Source organism: Festucalex cinctus, chromosome 3 (assembly GCF_051991245.1).
Source record: "Festucalex cinctus isolate MCC-2025b chromosome 3, RoL_Fcin_1.0, whole genome shotgun sequence".
Classification (NCBI taxonomy): Eukaryota; Metazoa; Chordata; class Actinopteri; order Syngnathiformes; family Syngnathidae; genus Festucalex; species Festucalex cinctus.
In genome coordinates this window covers 14,453,233-14,466,271 of record NC_135413.1, presented here as the reverse complement: position 1 = coordinate 14,466,271, position 13,039 = coordinate 14,453,233, and the positions used below count along the sequence as shown (strand labels likewise).

General features: G+C 41.7%; 2 protein-coding genes across 2 annotated transcripts in view; both read left to right on the top strand.

Moving 5' to 3' along the window:
• Nucleotides 1–7,830, top strand: part of phrf1 (PHD and ring finger domains 1) — a 37,175-nt gene extending 29,345 nt beyond the window's left edge. The window contains exon 20 of the transcript XR_013282801.1: nt 7,665–7,830. The gene's annotated coding sequence lies outside the window, so the exon portion shown is untranslated. The remainder of the gene's footprint in view (nt 1–7,664) is intronic.
• On the top strand, nt 2,035–3,407 carry ascl1b (achaete-scute family bHLH transcription factor 1b). Its single transcript, XM_077518017.1, has one exon. It carries the CDS (start codon nt 2,353–2,355, stop codon nt 2,923–2,925), a length of 573 nt encoding a protein of 190 aa, XP_077374143.1. The 5' UTR covers nt 2,035–2,352; the 3' UTR covers nt 2,926–3,407.
• Nucleotides 7,831–13,039: the final 5,209 nt, after the last annotated feature.

Genomic DNA, 13,039 nt, shown 5'->3' with positions numbered 1-13,039 from the left:
TGCCTTATCCAAACCTGATGGTTACATTTTATTCTGCACCTTTGAAACCGTGAATATGATGCAACCATTGAATAGGGGATTTTTTTTTCTTTCAATGAAATGTGTTACTGTATTGTTGTCCCTCCTTCAACTTTCCTTCCTGTTCACACTCTCACACTCCCTCCCCCTTTAAGAGCATGTGACGCGCGGCTGTTATTTGCAACTTTGAAACTTAGCAATGCCGTTCTTAACTTGTTCGTTATAACAACCTTAAATACCTTCGTAAAGACTTTGATATTTGTGTTGTATTTGGAAGTGAGAGGCAGTTGTTCTGGTTTTGCAAGACCCCTATTCAAATGGAAAGTCCCCCACACTACTGTTTTACATGGTTTTCATCAAATTTTCCCATAATATAAAGAGGAGGTGTGAGGGTTGTCCCTGCTGTCGACACTGGCCACCATAAAAGCATGAAACATTTGGCATTTTGTCATGGCACATGTACAGTATAGGCACCATCCAAAATAAATATAGAGCACCTAATCATAAATACAGACTAAAGGAGGATTTTTTTGCTACTGTATTTTCACCAAGTGTCATCATGGAGAAACTGCAGTTTGTGTGAAATTTCATTAAGCACAAGACACATACGGCAAAACAAAAAACAACCCATATTGAGATTTGCAGGTGTATGCAATTTATGAAAATATGGGAAAAGTGTTCAGAGTTCATTTAAAAAAAAATGTAATCATTCAAGTTATACTGCATAGCAAAGTAACTTCCATAGAAATTGCACTTAAGCAAAACAATAAAATTAAATGGGAAACAAATGGTAAATTGGGAGCACATGCTATATTTTCATGTAATAAAAAAGGCCACCAAACAAAAATATCACCAAAGAAATGTGCATACGGTTGGTACACAGTTTCGTTGTACCTTCTGCCATCTAGTGGAATAACTTGTCATTGTTCTGAACTTCTGCCTCTCATCATACGTCGCTGGCAGTGACAAAGGAAAAGATAGATGATAAACACTAAACTTATTTTCGAAAATGCCTGCGGCACACATCTATAATCAAGAGACTTCACCTGATAAAAGAACATATAAATGGATGAACTAGTGCGAAACAAGCAACTCCCTGTGCTTGTCTTTGGTTACTCTGGCATCCTCCCACATTGCAAAAACATGCACGTTTGATGGAAGAGTCGAAAAATAAAAAAAGAATAATCAAAGAAAATTAACGGATTGGTGTCACGTTGTAAATTTTGGTTGACCTGAAGAGGCGCATTGGTTGAAATTACTTATTCATGCCACAAGGTGGCGTAATTACCTAATTTCACCCCCACATGGATTGCATGAGCTTCTTCTAAAACAAGATCGACAGTGCAAAGATACTTTCTGAACCCGAGCAAACCCAAGTGTTTTTTTTCCCTCCCCTTCACTTTTTTTTTTTTTTAAAGGCATTGGTGCACTTTTAAACCTGTTAAAGGTAAATTCTCTTGTTATCAAACTGTCCACTCTGCGATGGTGCTGAAATGCCTCCGTGCACCTGCAGTTCGATTTGGGATTAGGAACTCGCTCTGCAGCAAGAGCGACATAGCCCGCATGTCATAAACACAAAATGTTTACTTTGGAGTGAATCGCGTCCTCGCGCCAGTTGTCTAATTGCCAATTACTGTGCACACAGACACGCTTAGCATCTATTTGGCTGCGTAAAGCTGTAGCCTGGATACACCACCGAGCGTCTTGGTATTTGTGATCGTAAAGAGCCGGAGGAGGAGGACGGTTGGGGGGCGAGGACTTATAATTTGAAGACTTGCCAGGGGTACATTGTCAAATTCAAAAGGCATTTCAAAGAGTCCAACCATTCACTTTTTTTTTTTCCATTCTCCCCTTTTTTCCCCCCAGTCTTTTCTGTTAACCCCCCCCCCCCCCCCCCCCCCCCTCCCTCCTCGCCCCTCGAGCTCCCTGCTTTCTTCTCGCACGGTTGCAGGCCGTTTGAATGGACCAATGGGCCTTCAAGTTGGAGACATTGGAATGCAAATGAGGCCAGCGCGTGCTCGGGACCCAGTGAAAGCTCAGATTGTTTATTGAGCTCCCGGAGCCACGCGCCTGGCCCGAGGGAGCCGGCCCGCGGAAGAATCACACAGCGGGGGCGGGGCCTCGCCGCGGAGCGTGCGAGGGGGGGGGTGGGGTGTGCGTCGGGGGCGCGTGTTGAAAAAGAGGAGTGCTGCCAAAGTTTGGGTCACATCGGCTCGTGCAGAACAGCAGTCAAGAGAGACTTGGACCACAGTCGGCCACCACTCGGTCCTCCCCCCCACGCGAAGGACACGAGAGCCAAGCGTCACCGCATCCATCACCGGAGCTGTCACAGACATGGCAACCATCACCACCACGCAGAGCGCCTTCACCTTCGCGCTCACTGACAGACGCGCCGGCTTGAACGTGCACGCCCCGGCGCAGGATTGCTCGCTCCCGGGCGCGCATGAGCAGAACCGAAGCAAGGTGCTGAAGAGACAGCGCTCCAACTCGCCCGAGCTGCTGCGCTGCAAGCGGCGCTTGAGCTTCAACGGCCTGGGCTACTCCATCCCGCAGCAGCAGCCCGTGGCCGTGGCCCGGCGGAACGAACGCGAGCGGAACCGGGTCAAGCAGGTCAACATGGGCTTCCAGACGCTGCGCCAGCACGTGCCCAACGGGGCCGCCAACAAGAAGATGAGCAAGGTGGAGACCCTGCGCTCAGCGGTGGAGTACATCCGGGCTTTGCAGCAACTTTTAGACGAGCACGACGCGGTGTCGGCGGCGTTCCAATGCGGGCTGCCCTCGCCGACGCTGTCCAACACATACTCGGCCGACCCGGAGTCGCCCCACTCCACGTACTCGTCCGACGAGCCTCTGAGCTCCGAGGAGCAGGAGTTGTTGGACTTCACCACCTGGTTCGACCGCTACTGACGCCCGAGCGGGCGCATGGTCGCGACTGGACAAGCGGCGGGTTCGAACGGGGTTGTGGCGCGCCCGCCCTCACCCGACTCAAGCAATAATGGCAGGAACTGAGGGAATGAAGAAGTTGTTGGACTGTGTCACGTTGACGCGTTGAAGTAAATACTGTTGAATAAGTGCAATTATTAGGTGACGCTCACACACCGTCCTCATACGACTGAAAATGGACACATGTACACTTATTTCTTGTCATTCGTTGTAAACTCAAAGACCTATTTTTGTACACTGGAAATTGTTTTATCAGCAATATCAAGGCTACTACATGAGACGAATTGTAGTTTTTGCCCCCTTTACAAAATAAGGGGTGAAAAGGAGATCTCTTTTGATGTATGCACTTGTTCTCCACTTCCTGTAGCCTCCAAATGTACATATTTGTTTTTAACAGATATATTTGTGTAAAACGAGTTTTTATAAATAAAATAATCTATTTATATTACATGCTTGCGTTCATGTGTGCGTTGGTTTGCTCCCATCTTTACGAGCGTATGTTCACGCGTGGGAGGCGGTAATTGAGCAAACTATGGAGCACTTCTATTCAAGTCCAACCTCCTCAGTGACCTTTCCCCTACTTGATTGGACACATGGGGCTAAAATTGCGCAGCTGGGTGAGCCCTCAATAAGCACGAGAGACGCGCACCTTTGTCTGCATTCAGGGAGGGGAGATTAATATTACTTTTCTTGCATTGCATTGTTTCATGCGTGCACTATATTGCGCCTGCAGGGAGAGTGCTTTGGGGAGGGAGGAGGAGGGGGAGGGGCAATTCACTCGTCTCAAAGCCCATTTGAAATACGGCCCCGGGAAAGTCAGCAAGACAATGCGACAGGTCAAAATTCGTATTGGCCTGCCTAAGATCAATCTAAATAAAAACCTGGCCTTGTAGGCTGGTTGTATCCCCGACTGTGTTTTTCAAGCAGGGCTCAATCACGAGCACATCTCTCTCAAAATAGGGAGCACAACACCCCACTGTGGGCGCCATTGTGCTTCCTTTGCGCCTCATTATTTAAATTTGGGGCCTTTATTGTAAATGATTAAACTCAATTATTACTATTATGAACAAAAACAGCTACACAGATCATGATTGAAAATGCATTTTTCTCCCAGATGCAACATGTGGGACCCTACAATTATTCATTGTATGATTATAATCACATCTTATATAGTTGCTCACTTCCTTTTCGTAAAATTAATGCAGCTAAGAGTAATAATATGATTATTGTGCTTTTAGTTTGTAGTAATACAATAATAAAAGACAAAAAACTCGTCATGTTTCATAAAAAAAAAAATCATCATCGTGATATTGTATACATATAATACAGTAAAACCTTTGACAGTGAACACAATCCGTTTTAAGGTCAAAACGAATTTCCCAACAAGCAAAATTAAACTATCCCTGTACAGGGACATAGGCAGACATTTTTCAGTGGGTTGCGGTGGCCAGGGTGGCACAACATCTCATTAAGGGGTGGCTGTAATCAGCACATGCACATGTACATTCACATGCTCATAATCCCATCCGTAATTGAGAAGTAGTAGTTTATCATACCATCCACCGTCAGGGTTTCATGAAATAAAGTACACATAATTAGGGATAGGCATCCCAAGTGGAACCGGGACTAATGTTCCGGTTCTCCCCGAATGTCAGATTTTAAAACGTTGGTGCTAGATTTCAATGCTAATTCGCAACAAGTGTCATAAAATAATATTGTGCAAAGGAGGTTGCAATCCAAATATGATAAAACACCTCCGGAAAAACGTAACAGAGTTGATGGACAAATAATAATAAATATTTACTTAATAGATGACGCCATTTTATTTGTTGTCAAAATCCCATTTTTTGAAAGATTCAGAATAACCTGTGTGTAGACGGAGAAGTAGAAAGAGTAACTTGCTACGTGGTAATGTGATCGACATCTGTCTAAATTGCAACCAATGGACAAATGGACGTCATTTCCGCTTCTTGTTTTCTACACATTTTCATATTACTCACCTCACTAACTCTTTGACTGCCACGTTATAAAAGCAAAACAAAAAAATCCACAGTGCCAGCTTGAAACTGCCAATGTGGAGTTAACAGTTTTGATTGCCGTAATACGTTTAAACATATTTACAAATGCGTTCAAATGTACTTGTAGGGTTGTAGGCTACAAAAACAACATTTTTAGCATTTGTCTCACATTATACCAATACTGTATGTTCAAAAATTAAATAAAAAATATTGCTTATTCGTAACTGTTATGATTTATTATTATGTCTTCAGTTCACGATTTAGATTCTGCATTTTTCCCCATAATGCATGCTCAAAACTACTCTGTGGAATTATTGGGAAAATATACCGTTTTTACAAAGTACATTTGCATGTACTTCTGAGTATGTTCAAATGTATTTAAAATTCAAGTGAAAAATATTTACTGAATGCCGGCAGTTCCACATTTCAGTAGAAAATAAGTAACTCAGATCACAAACTGTAAATTTGTTCTTTATATATGCAGCGAGTACAAATGAATTGGTGAGCATCAATGGCTCTATGTCATGACTGGGTCATGCCAGGGTTAAGTTTGGGTCATGCAAGGGTTATGTTTGGGTCATGACCGTGAGGTCAAGTGTCTGTTTTGAACTGATGTAATCGGCATCTAGTTTCAACTGGTTTTAAGATATGTGATGTCAGAAGCTATGTGATGTCAAGAATCTTTAATCTCTTTTTCTGGTCAACAGCCAATCAGATAATTCCATGTCAGTCCTATTCTCCACATGTCTAGCCACAGCCAATCCGATCAATTCACCGTAAGCCAAACAGAGAAGTGTGTGTTTGTCGGATTATTACCTCTGTTCCTCTGTGCATCTCCACAGCCGAAGGGGGCTTGGCGTCCCGTGATTCTCGATGCATTCTCATTGTTTCTTGTCTAGTCAAGTTTGTTCTACGTCTCTCGATGTTATGCAAATAAAGAGTTCAAATCTTTTTTGTGTCTGCGCTTTTCCAACCTCAGATCACAACAATCTAGGAGTACTTTATCTATGTGAAAATGACAGGAAAGTTACAGATATCAAAATATTTCCCCGAGGTGTGGGGTGGCCAACACAAAGCTCTGATTCGGATCCCTGTACTGCGTGGTTAAACATTTAAGCAGTTTTAACCGACAAGTTAAATAAATTGTACATACAGTATACAAAAAGGTCATGCTTTATAACATCTCAAACCTCATGCAAGTGTAGAATTAAGTTCACCATTATGTTTTTACTACAAGTGGCACAACCGTGGCACAGTGACAAGTGTGAGGAGGGAGATTCCTGCATGTGCCTGGAGGGTGTATTTGCAAAGAAAAATAAATACAGATAACATCATGGTGTACTTTTTCTTCTTCTATTTATGATGTTGATTTACTTTCTCTCTTGATAAGTGTGCCTTTTTCCGATATGACGGTTCTGTTTCGGGTTCTATGGTATTCATCACCAATTCCTCTCACCTTCTCGCTCGTACAATTTTGTACCATTTTCATGATTCTGATTACATTTCTTCCCTGATGTTGCTCCATGTCATGACATGGTTCTTGTGTCTGATTGAAAGGCCTGGGTTCTATTCAACTCAAGTTTAAGTTACGGGTCCTTGAACGCTCTGTTAAAAGGCTACACACACCCGCACGCACGCGCACGGCCTGCAGGTGTTTGCCACGTGCCTGCACTTGGGAGGGGGTGACAAAAGCTGTGCTGCATCTATTGGCCAGGATCAAACAAGTGATAAATGACTTGAAGGACATAATGTGTCGTATAACCCTCCTACGTCACCAGGACTCGCAAAGACAAATCAAATTGGGGCGTGCAACACCCCGCTGCCCCATTATGACACGCTTGATGGTGTCTCTGATGTCTTGGAGTGTCACCCAGAGGCCAACTCGCTCCATGAAAGAAAGCGTTTGTCCACTGACGGATTGATTGATACGCAATTTTCCCCTCTGCTATACAAGATGAATTTATTCATGCTACTTTGTCCTGTAGGGTCATTTTCATGTTGCAAATATAAGGGCCATGTTCATGTTAATCCATCACTAAATAATCCATCACGTGCAGCCCATTTGTGCATGCAGGACAATGGGACGAGTTGCGTGTGTGTATCCCATAAGCCAACACGGCACTAAGAAGTCTGAACATATTTACATGATAGGAATCGAAGTGGTTCTGTTTGCGTAACTGTTGTGTGAAACACCTTGGAGGAGTTCAGTGTGATTCATTCATCCATACAAGAGTGAGATTAGTGACTTAGATGAATTGACAACATGTCTTTTTCTTTGTACTCAGTTGTATTCAGACAGTCTGGAACAAAGGCCATCATTATATTACATTATATAGAACTCGCATGCATACATACAAAGCTATAGTAAGAAGTTAGACTTAAACCGGAGCTCAAATCAAGTCAAAGGAATCGTCTGGAGGGATCTGAGACTAGATTGTCTCAAGAATGAAATGGAAGAACTTTGAAGCCACCACGATTCTTTTTGGAGCTGACTGCTGACAACTGTGTTGTGTTGGGTCATGGAGTTACTGAATTGCGATGGTCTTGTATTATGTTGTCTCTTTTTATGACAAGGTATTTATCAGTCTTATTTGCTCTCGTCATTTTATGTTGTAGTTGCTATACAGTTACTCTGTTCCTTATGATGATAATTATTTTGTTTTGTTATATGTTTTGGCTTTTCAGCCTTCAATCAGCAGGACAGCTGAAGAGTTGATAGGAAATGGGAAAGAGAAGGAATGACCTGCAGGAGAGGACCGCATGGACAGGTATCGAACCAGGGTCACCTGCTCCAAAGCTTCTACACATTGTGCAGGTGCTATACAGAGTGACATAACCATCGCCCATCATGATCATGTTTGATGGTTATTAGTGCTGTCAAAGTTAAAGAGTATTAAGCAGATTAATGACTATTAATTTTTTATCGCAGATGATCTTTTAGCTGACAGTGGATGGTTGCATTAAAGGTAGCACAGGTTGCGTTTGAGCAATAAAGCATTTAATAAATGTTTGTGTGTGGCATTCAGAAGTTCATGTCAAAAATATTTAGGTCATTTTTTTTCCATTTTAAATTATGCAACTAAATTACTGATTATAAAAGAGGAGGATGAGAGCGAGCAGGGGATCAAAAAATGCTTAAGCTGTCCTCATAACATGAAATGTTGAAATAATTAACATATAACTCGGCAAATTTGGCGGGCAAAAAATGTTGATAAAAAAAAGAAGAAGTCTTTTTTAATTAAGCGATTAATCTTGAGTAATCACAATTCTAAAATGTGATTAATCTGATTAAAAAATGTAATCGTTTGACAGCTCTAATCTTAGTTTGTCTAGTCATGCAAATGTCCCTTATGATGAGAATGTTGTCAGTCACTCTTATTTTGTTATCTAGACGTTTATTCTGTTATATAAAATTGTACTTGACCTAGCAAGAGTTACTGGATGACACTTTTGTCATTATGTCAAGCTCTCTTAGCCAAAGCTTCTCTTTTAAGTTCTGCAACCAGCCCGCTGAAGGTTCTTAGACAATATTTCTCTGTCGTGTTTTCTTTGAGGCCATCTGAATCCAGCCCTGCTTTCTGTTGTATTTTTAGATTCTCTGTTTGACAACTCCGCACCTCACATGACAACATATCTACCAATAAAGTCTTTATGAAAGAGTGGCCAGACGGCAGCCATGCTTTATTAATGAAAAAGACCATGAGCAATACTGTACAGTGTAGCAAGGTGGAAGCATCATGCTGTGGGGATTGTCTTTTGGTGGTGGGAAGGGACAGAAGAAGGGAGGAAGGTGAAGAGACCTCCAGGATGGAAGCCTGCTCCATCGCGCTCTTGACCTCAGACGGGGGTGAGGGTTCATCTGTCAGCAGGACAATGAGAGCCAAGATCACAAAGGAGCGGCTTCAGGACAACTCTGTGAATGTCCTTGAGTGGCTCGCCAAGACTTGAATCCAAGTGAACATCTCTGGAGAAGTCTTAAGATGGCCGACGCTCTGATGGAGCTTTAGGCATCATATTGCAAGTGACTTGAAGTTGTTATTTTCATCTCTTTTTTGTTACATGTGCTCCTTTTTTGGCGGTCAAAACAGTAAAATCGTCTGAGTCGTTTAAAATGATTTATAGCATGTTTCTTTTTAAAAAGGAAAACGTTTCAAAAGAACCCGATGGTGCTGACCCAGGTCATGGGTAGAACAAAACGGCGTCATTTAGAGTAAGTGCGTGGGAGTAAGTGTGTGTTCACTCGTGTTGTGACGTTCACGACTGTTTCATTCAAAAAGAACAAATATTTTCAGTGAACGTGACTGAACGGGTCACTTCCTGAAGTGATACATTCTTTTCTCAGTTCATTTGAGATCAGCCACGCTCATGCCGTCAGTCTTCGCGAACGACCAATCGGAAGCTAGCGTCAGACGCGGGCGTGATTTTACTACACATACAGCCTCGCTATTGGTGTTCCGGAACGAGTCACTGAGGAAGCTTCCCGTTCGCAAAGACATGAACGGTCAGTGAGTGAACGAGTCAGAAAAAAACGTGATCTATGTACACAAAACCTGATCTACGTGCACAAAACATGATCTACGTACAGAAAATGTGATCTATGTACACAAAACCTGATCTATGTGCACAAAACATGATCTACGTACACAAAACGTGTGATCTACGTACAGAAAATTTGATCTATGTACACGAAGAAGCATATTTTCAATTACAAAAAATAAATAAATAAATAATCTTTCAAGTGCAAAAAAATGTTTTGCGTACGTAAAAAGCAATCCTACAACTATGGATAAAAATCACGTAACTTTTGGCAGTGATATTCTGCCGAGCTGTCCTACGTGCCGAAAACCCAAGATCCACACATGCAAAGCCAGTAAACTTTACAGCACGGGCTGCTGTTGAATCAGCGCCGTATTGAGAAAGAGTTTGGCCAACTCGTTTAAGAACTACTACGCTGGGATTGGTCAAATGATCACGTTTTTTGTGTTTACGGGGTTTTGGCATGATTCTAACGCCATAGAATGCGTTGCCATTTCCGGTTCACGGACGTATCAGTAAGTGAACGAGTCAGTGAGTGAACGTGTTGCCATTAACGATTTGGTGAACGAATGTTTTCAATGGTTCTTTTAGATGATCCAATTCTCGTGATTCAGTTCACCTAAAAGAACTGTAATGCCCATCAGGTTCACGTGTGACGGAGGCAGGAAGATTTATTAACTTTAATTAAAATTGGCATGTTTTTGTGACAAGTTTTGCCAGCAGACAATGTCCATGCAATGTCCATGCCAGGCCAGTAGTTGGCAATGTCACTTTATAAAGAAACACCAACGCTTCTTCATATCCAAACTTTTTTTGTTTACATGTTTGAGAGTTTAGCATCTGACCAGTTGAGGGTTTTGCTGGATTTAATGAAGCATCATTCTGATGTTTTCTGTTGACAGCAACAAAGTCACTTGTGCTTACTGAAGAAGAAACAAAAGTCAGTCTGACTCGTGTGGACGTGAATCCGCGACACCTCTGCATGTGTGAGGAACTAAGCTCAGGCTGGAGTGGGTGGGGTGGAGGGTGTGTGTAGAGATGGAGTTGGAGGTGCGGCTGTGTAGTAGTGTGTTGTGTGGAGGTGGCGGGGGCTGCGATTTGCATGGGCTATTGTGCCGCACAAGTTTGGGTGTTTTTTTTTTTTTTTTTTTCTGTCCCGGGCCCTTTTGGCCATTTACTTCCACTCTGGCTGGCTGTGGTGGGCTGTGAATAGTCTCTGCTTGGAGGAGACACAAAGGCGCTTTTGTGCTCCGGCTGCACCATATTCATCATGTAATGCCTGTAAGACAAATCTGATTGGACGTCTGTGTCACTTTGATGTGGGTCCAGAATGCGAGTGGCCCTGAGATTGCTAACTTCACTCTCTATTGCCTATTCGGCGCCATTGATATGGGGGTGGAGTGGAGAAGAGGTGGCTTGGGAGAGAAGGAAAGCACAGGCAGGGGGTACGACTCATTATTTGCAGGAGAAAATTCATAATAAATTTGCCCATTCTACAAAACCGGGTCGAGATGATTGACACTACTTTACACCAGGCTCCACAAAAGCGCTGATTTGAGCAGAATACTAAATGAATGGGGCGAGCGTGGACCTAATTCAAACAATTTTAATCCTCCCTGTCCTCCCTTATTTCTTCGTTCGCCATTTACCTCACACTTACGCTCTTTCTTAGCTCCAACTTTCTTGCCTCTTTTGTCTCATTTTACAGGTTAATTCTACTTTAACGGATATGCTAATTATGATGGGTTAAACTGCAGGCTGGTGGAGTCCTGTGATACAGAGCTTATAGCGGACTAATGACTGTAATGATGGTTTAGCACAAGCTTGCAGCATGGAGTGAGACAAGTGTTTTGCTTTTCGGGTAGTATGGAGAAGTTAGAGCAAAGCCAAAAATGATGTCCGATTGTCTAATGACAGTCGATGGAGCAGGAAACTTGGATTTGCAGAGGGGTAAAAAAAAAAAAAACATTTCAATATATTGAAAAGAAAATTACAAACACAGAGTATTATTATTATTATTATTGCTATTATTATTATTATTATTATTATTATTATGTATAGCACTTGTTGATTTTTTTTGTCCCGACTTTAGGCGAGATGTGCGGTACACCCTGGAGTGGTCGCAACAACCAGTGACACTCACATTAACACCTGTGGAGAATTTAGATTCTATAATGACTCTAAAATGCATGACTTCTGAAATCAAAGTTCCTGGAGAAAACTCACACAAACAGGGAAAACATGCAAACTCAGAGTCAAGCTTCGAACCAAAAACAGTTAAACTGTAAGCCAGACATGCTAACCATGATTCCACATTGTATTGTTATTATTATTATTATTGAATAATTACATGTCCATATTTACATTTGTTTATGGAATACTTTAGGCTTGCTAATCCTGTATACACAAGAGACACAACATGGACGACGTTTACAGTTATTTCCATCTGTCAGCCGCAGGTAAGCTAGCTAGGTTAGCTCGATCGTTTATCTCACCAATTGACAATTCTGAGCTTACGCCACAAGTGAAAATGACCGTCAACTCAGTGAAAGGAAGCCATCCTCTCATTGAAAAGCATTGGATTTTGGATTGTTGCAATTGATTTGTAAGGATTATTTTTGATTTCACAATGCTAAAGGAAGCACTTGCATTTTGCGTTGCGCAAATATCAGAATATATCAATAGCAGGCCAAATATTAACTGACATTCATGTAATTTCTGTATTTAGCTGAGAAGCCAATAAAGCGATAGGTTAGACACCATTGAGAGTGTCATTTTGAACGCTTAACAAAGCAATTATTATTGAAGCATAGACTTCTATACAAAAACTCCATTTTGACTACATTTCTGTTTGTGAACATGTCCGCCATATTTAATGTGGCAGGGCCTCTGAAAATGGATGTGCATCAACGTCGCTCAACTTGGAAAGAAATTACAACCTACAAAGTGCACAAAGTAATGTGTATTATTACACTTATTACACAAACTAATAGATTTGGGAAATAGAGTGGCACCAAAAACATGAAGTTTTTAGACATGTTTCTTATGCATACACATTCAGAATATAAAATAATTCAATTTGATCCAATTCATGACAAATGGAATAAAAAAAAAAATAAGTGTGACATTTGTAATTTTTATTTGCTTCAATCCATCCACTCACTTTCTTGTAATCCTCATTTGGGTTGTGGGTGAGCTGAGGCCTATCTCAGGTAAGTCATGTTATTAGTTTGTTTCATGAAGCACACAAATCTGAGGCAAATACTGATTCTATTTGTTAACTCATTCACTCCCAGCACATTTTTTGTTGTTTTACTGGATTTTGACTGATTTTGCAAGGCCCACAGAATATTGTGTCCTTTTTTTTTTTTTTCTCTCTTTTTTTTTTTTTTTTTTTTCTTTTTTAAAGAGCTCAGAATTGTTCATTCGGTAGTCTTACCGATTCATTCAACGTCTTGTCATCATTGCTCTTTTTTTTTTTTTTTTTTTGTGTGTGTGTATGTGTGCGTGCGTTTGCGTGCGTG

What these genes read in the sequence shown, in the direction of transcription:
- ascl1b (XM_077518017.1), top strand. Translation starts at nt 2,353, where the DNA reads ATGGCAACCATCACCACCACGCAGAGCGCCTTCACCTTCGCGCTCACT.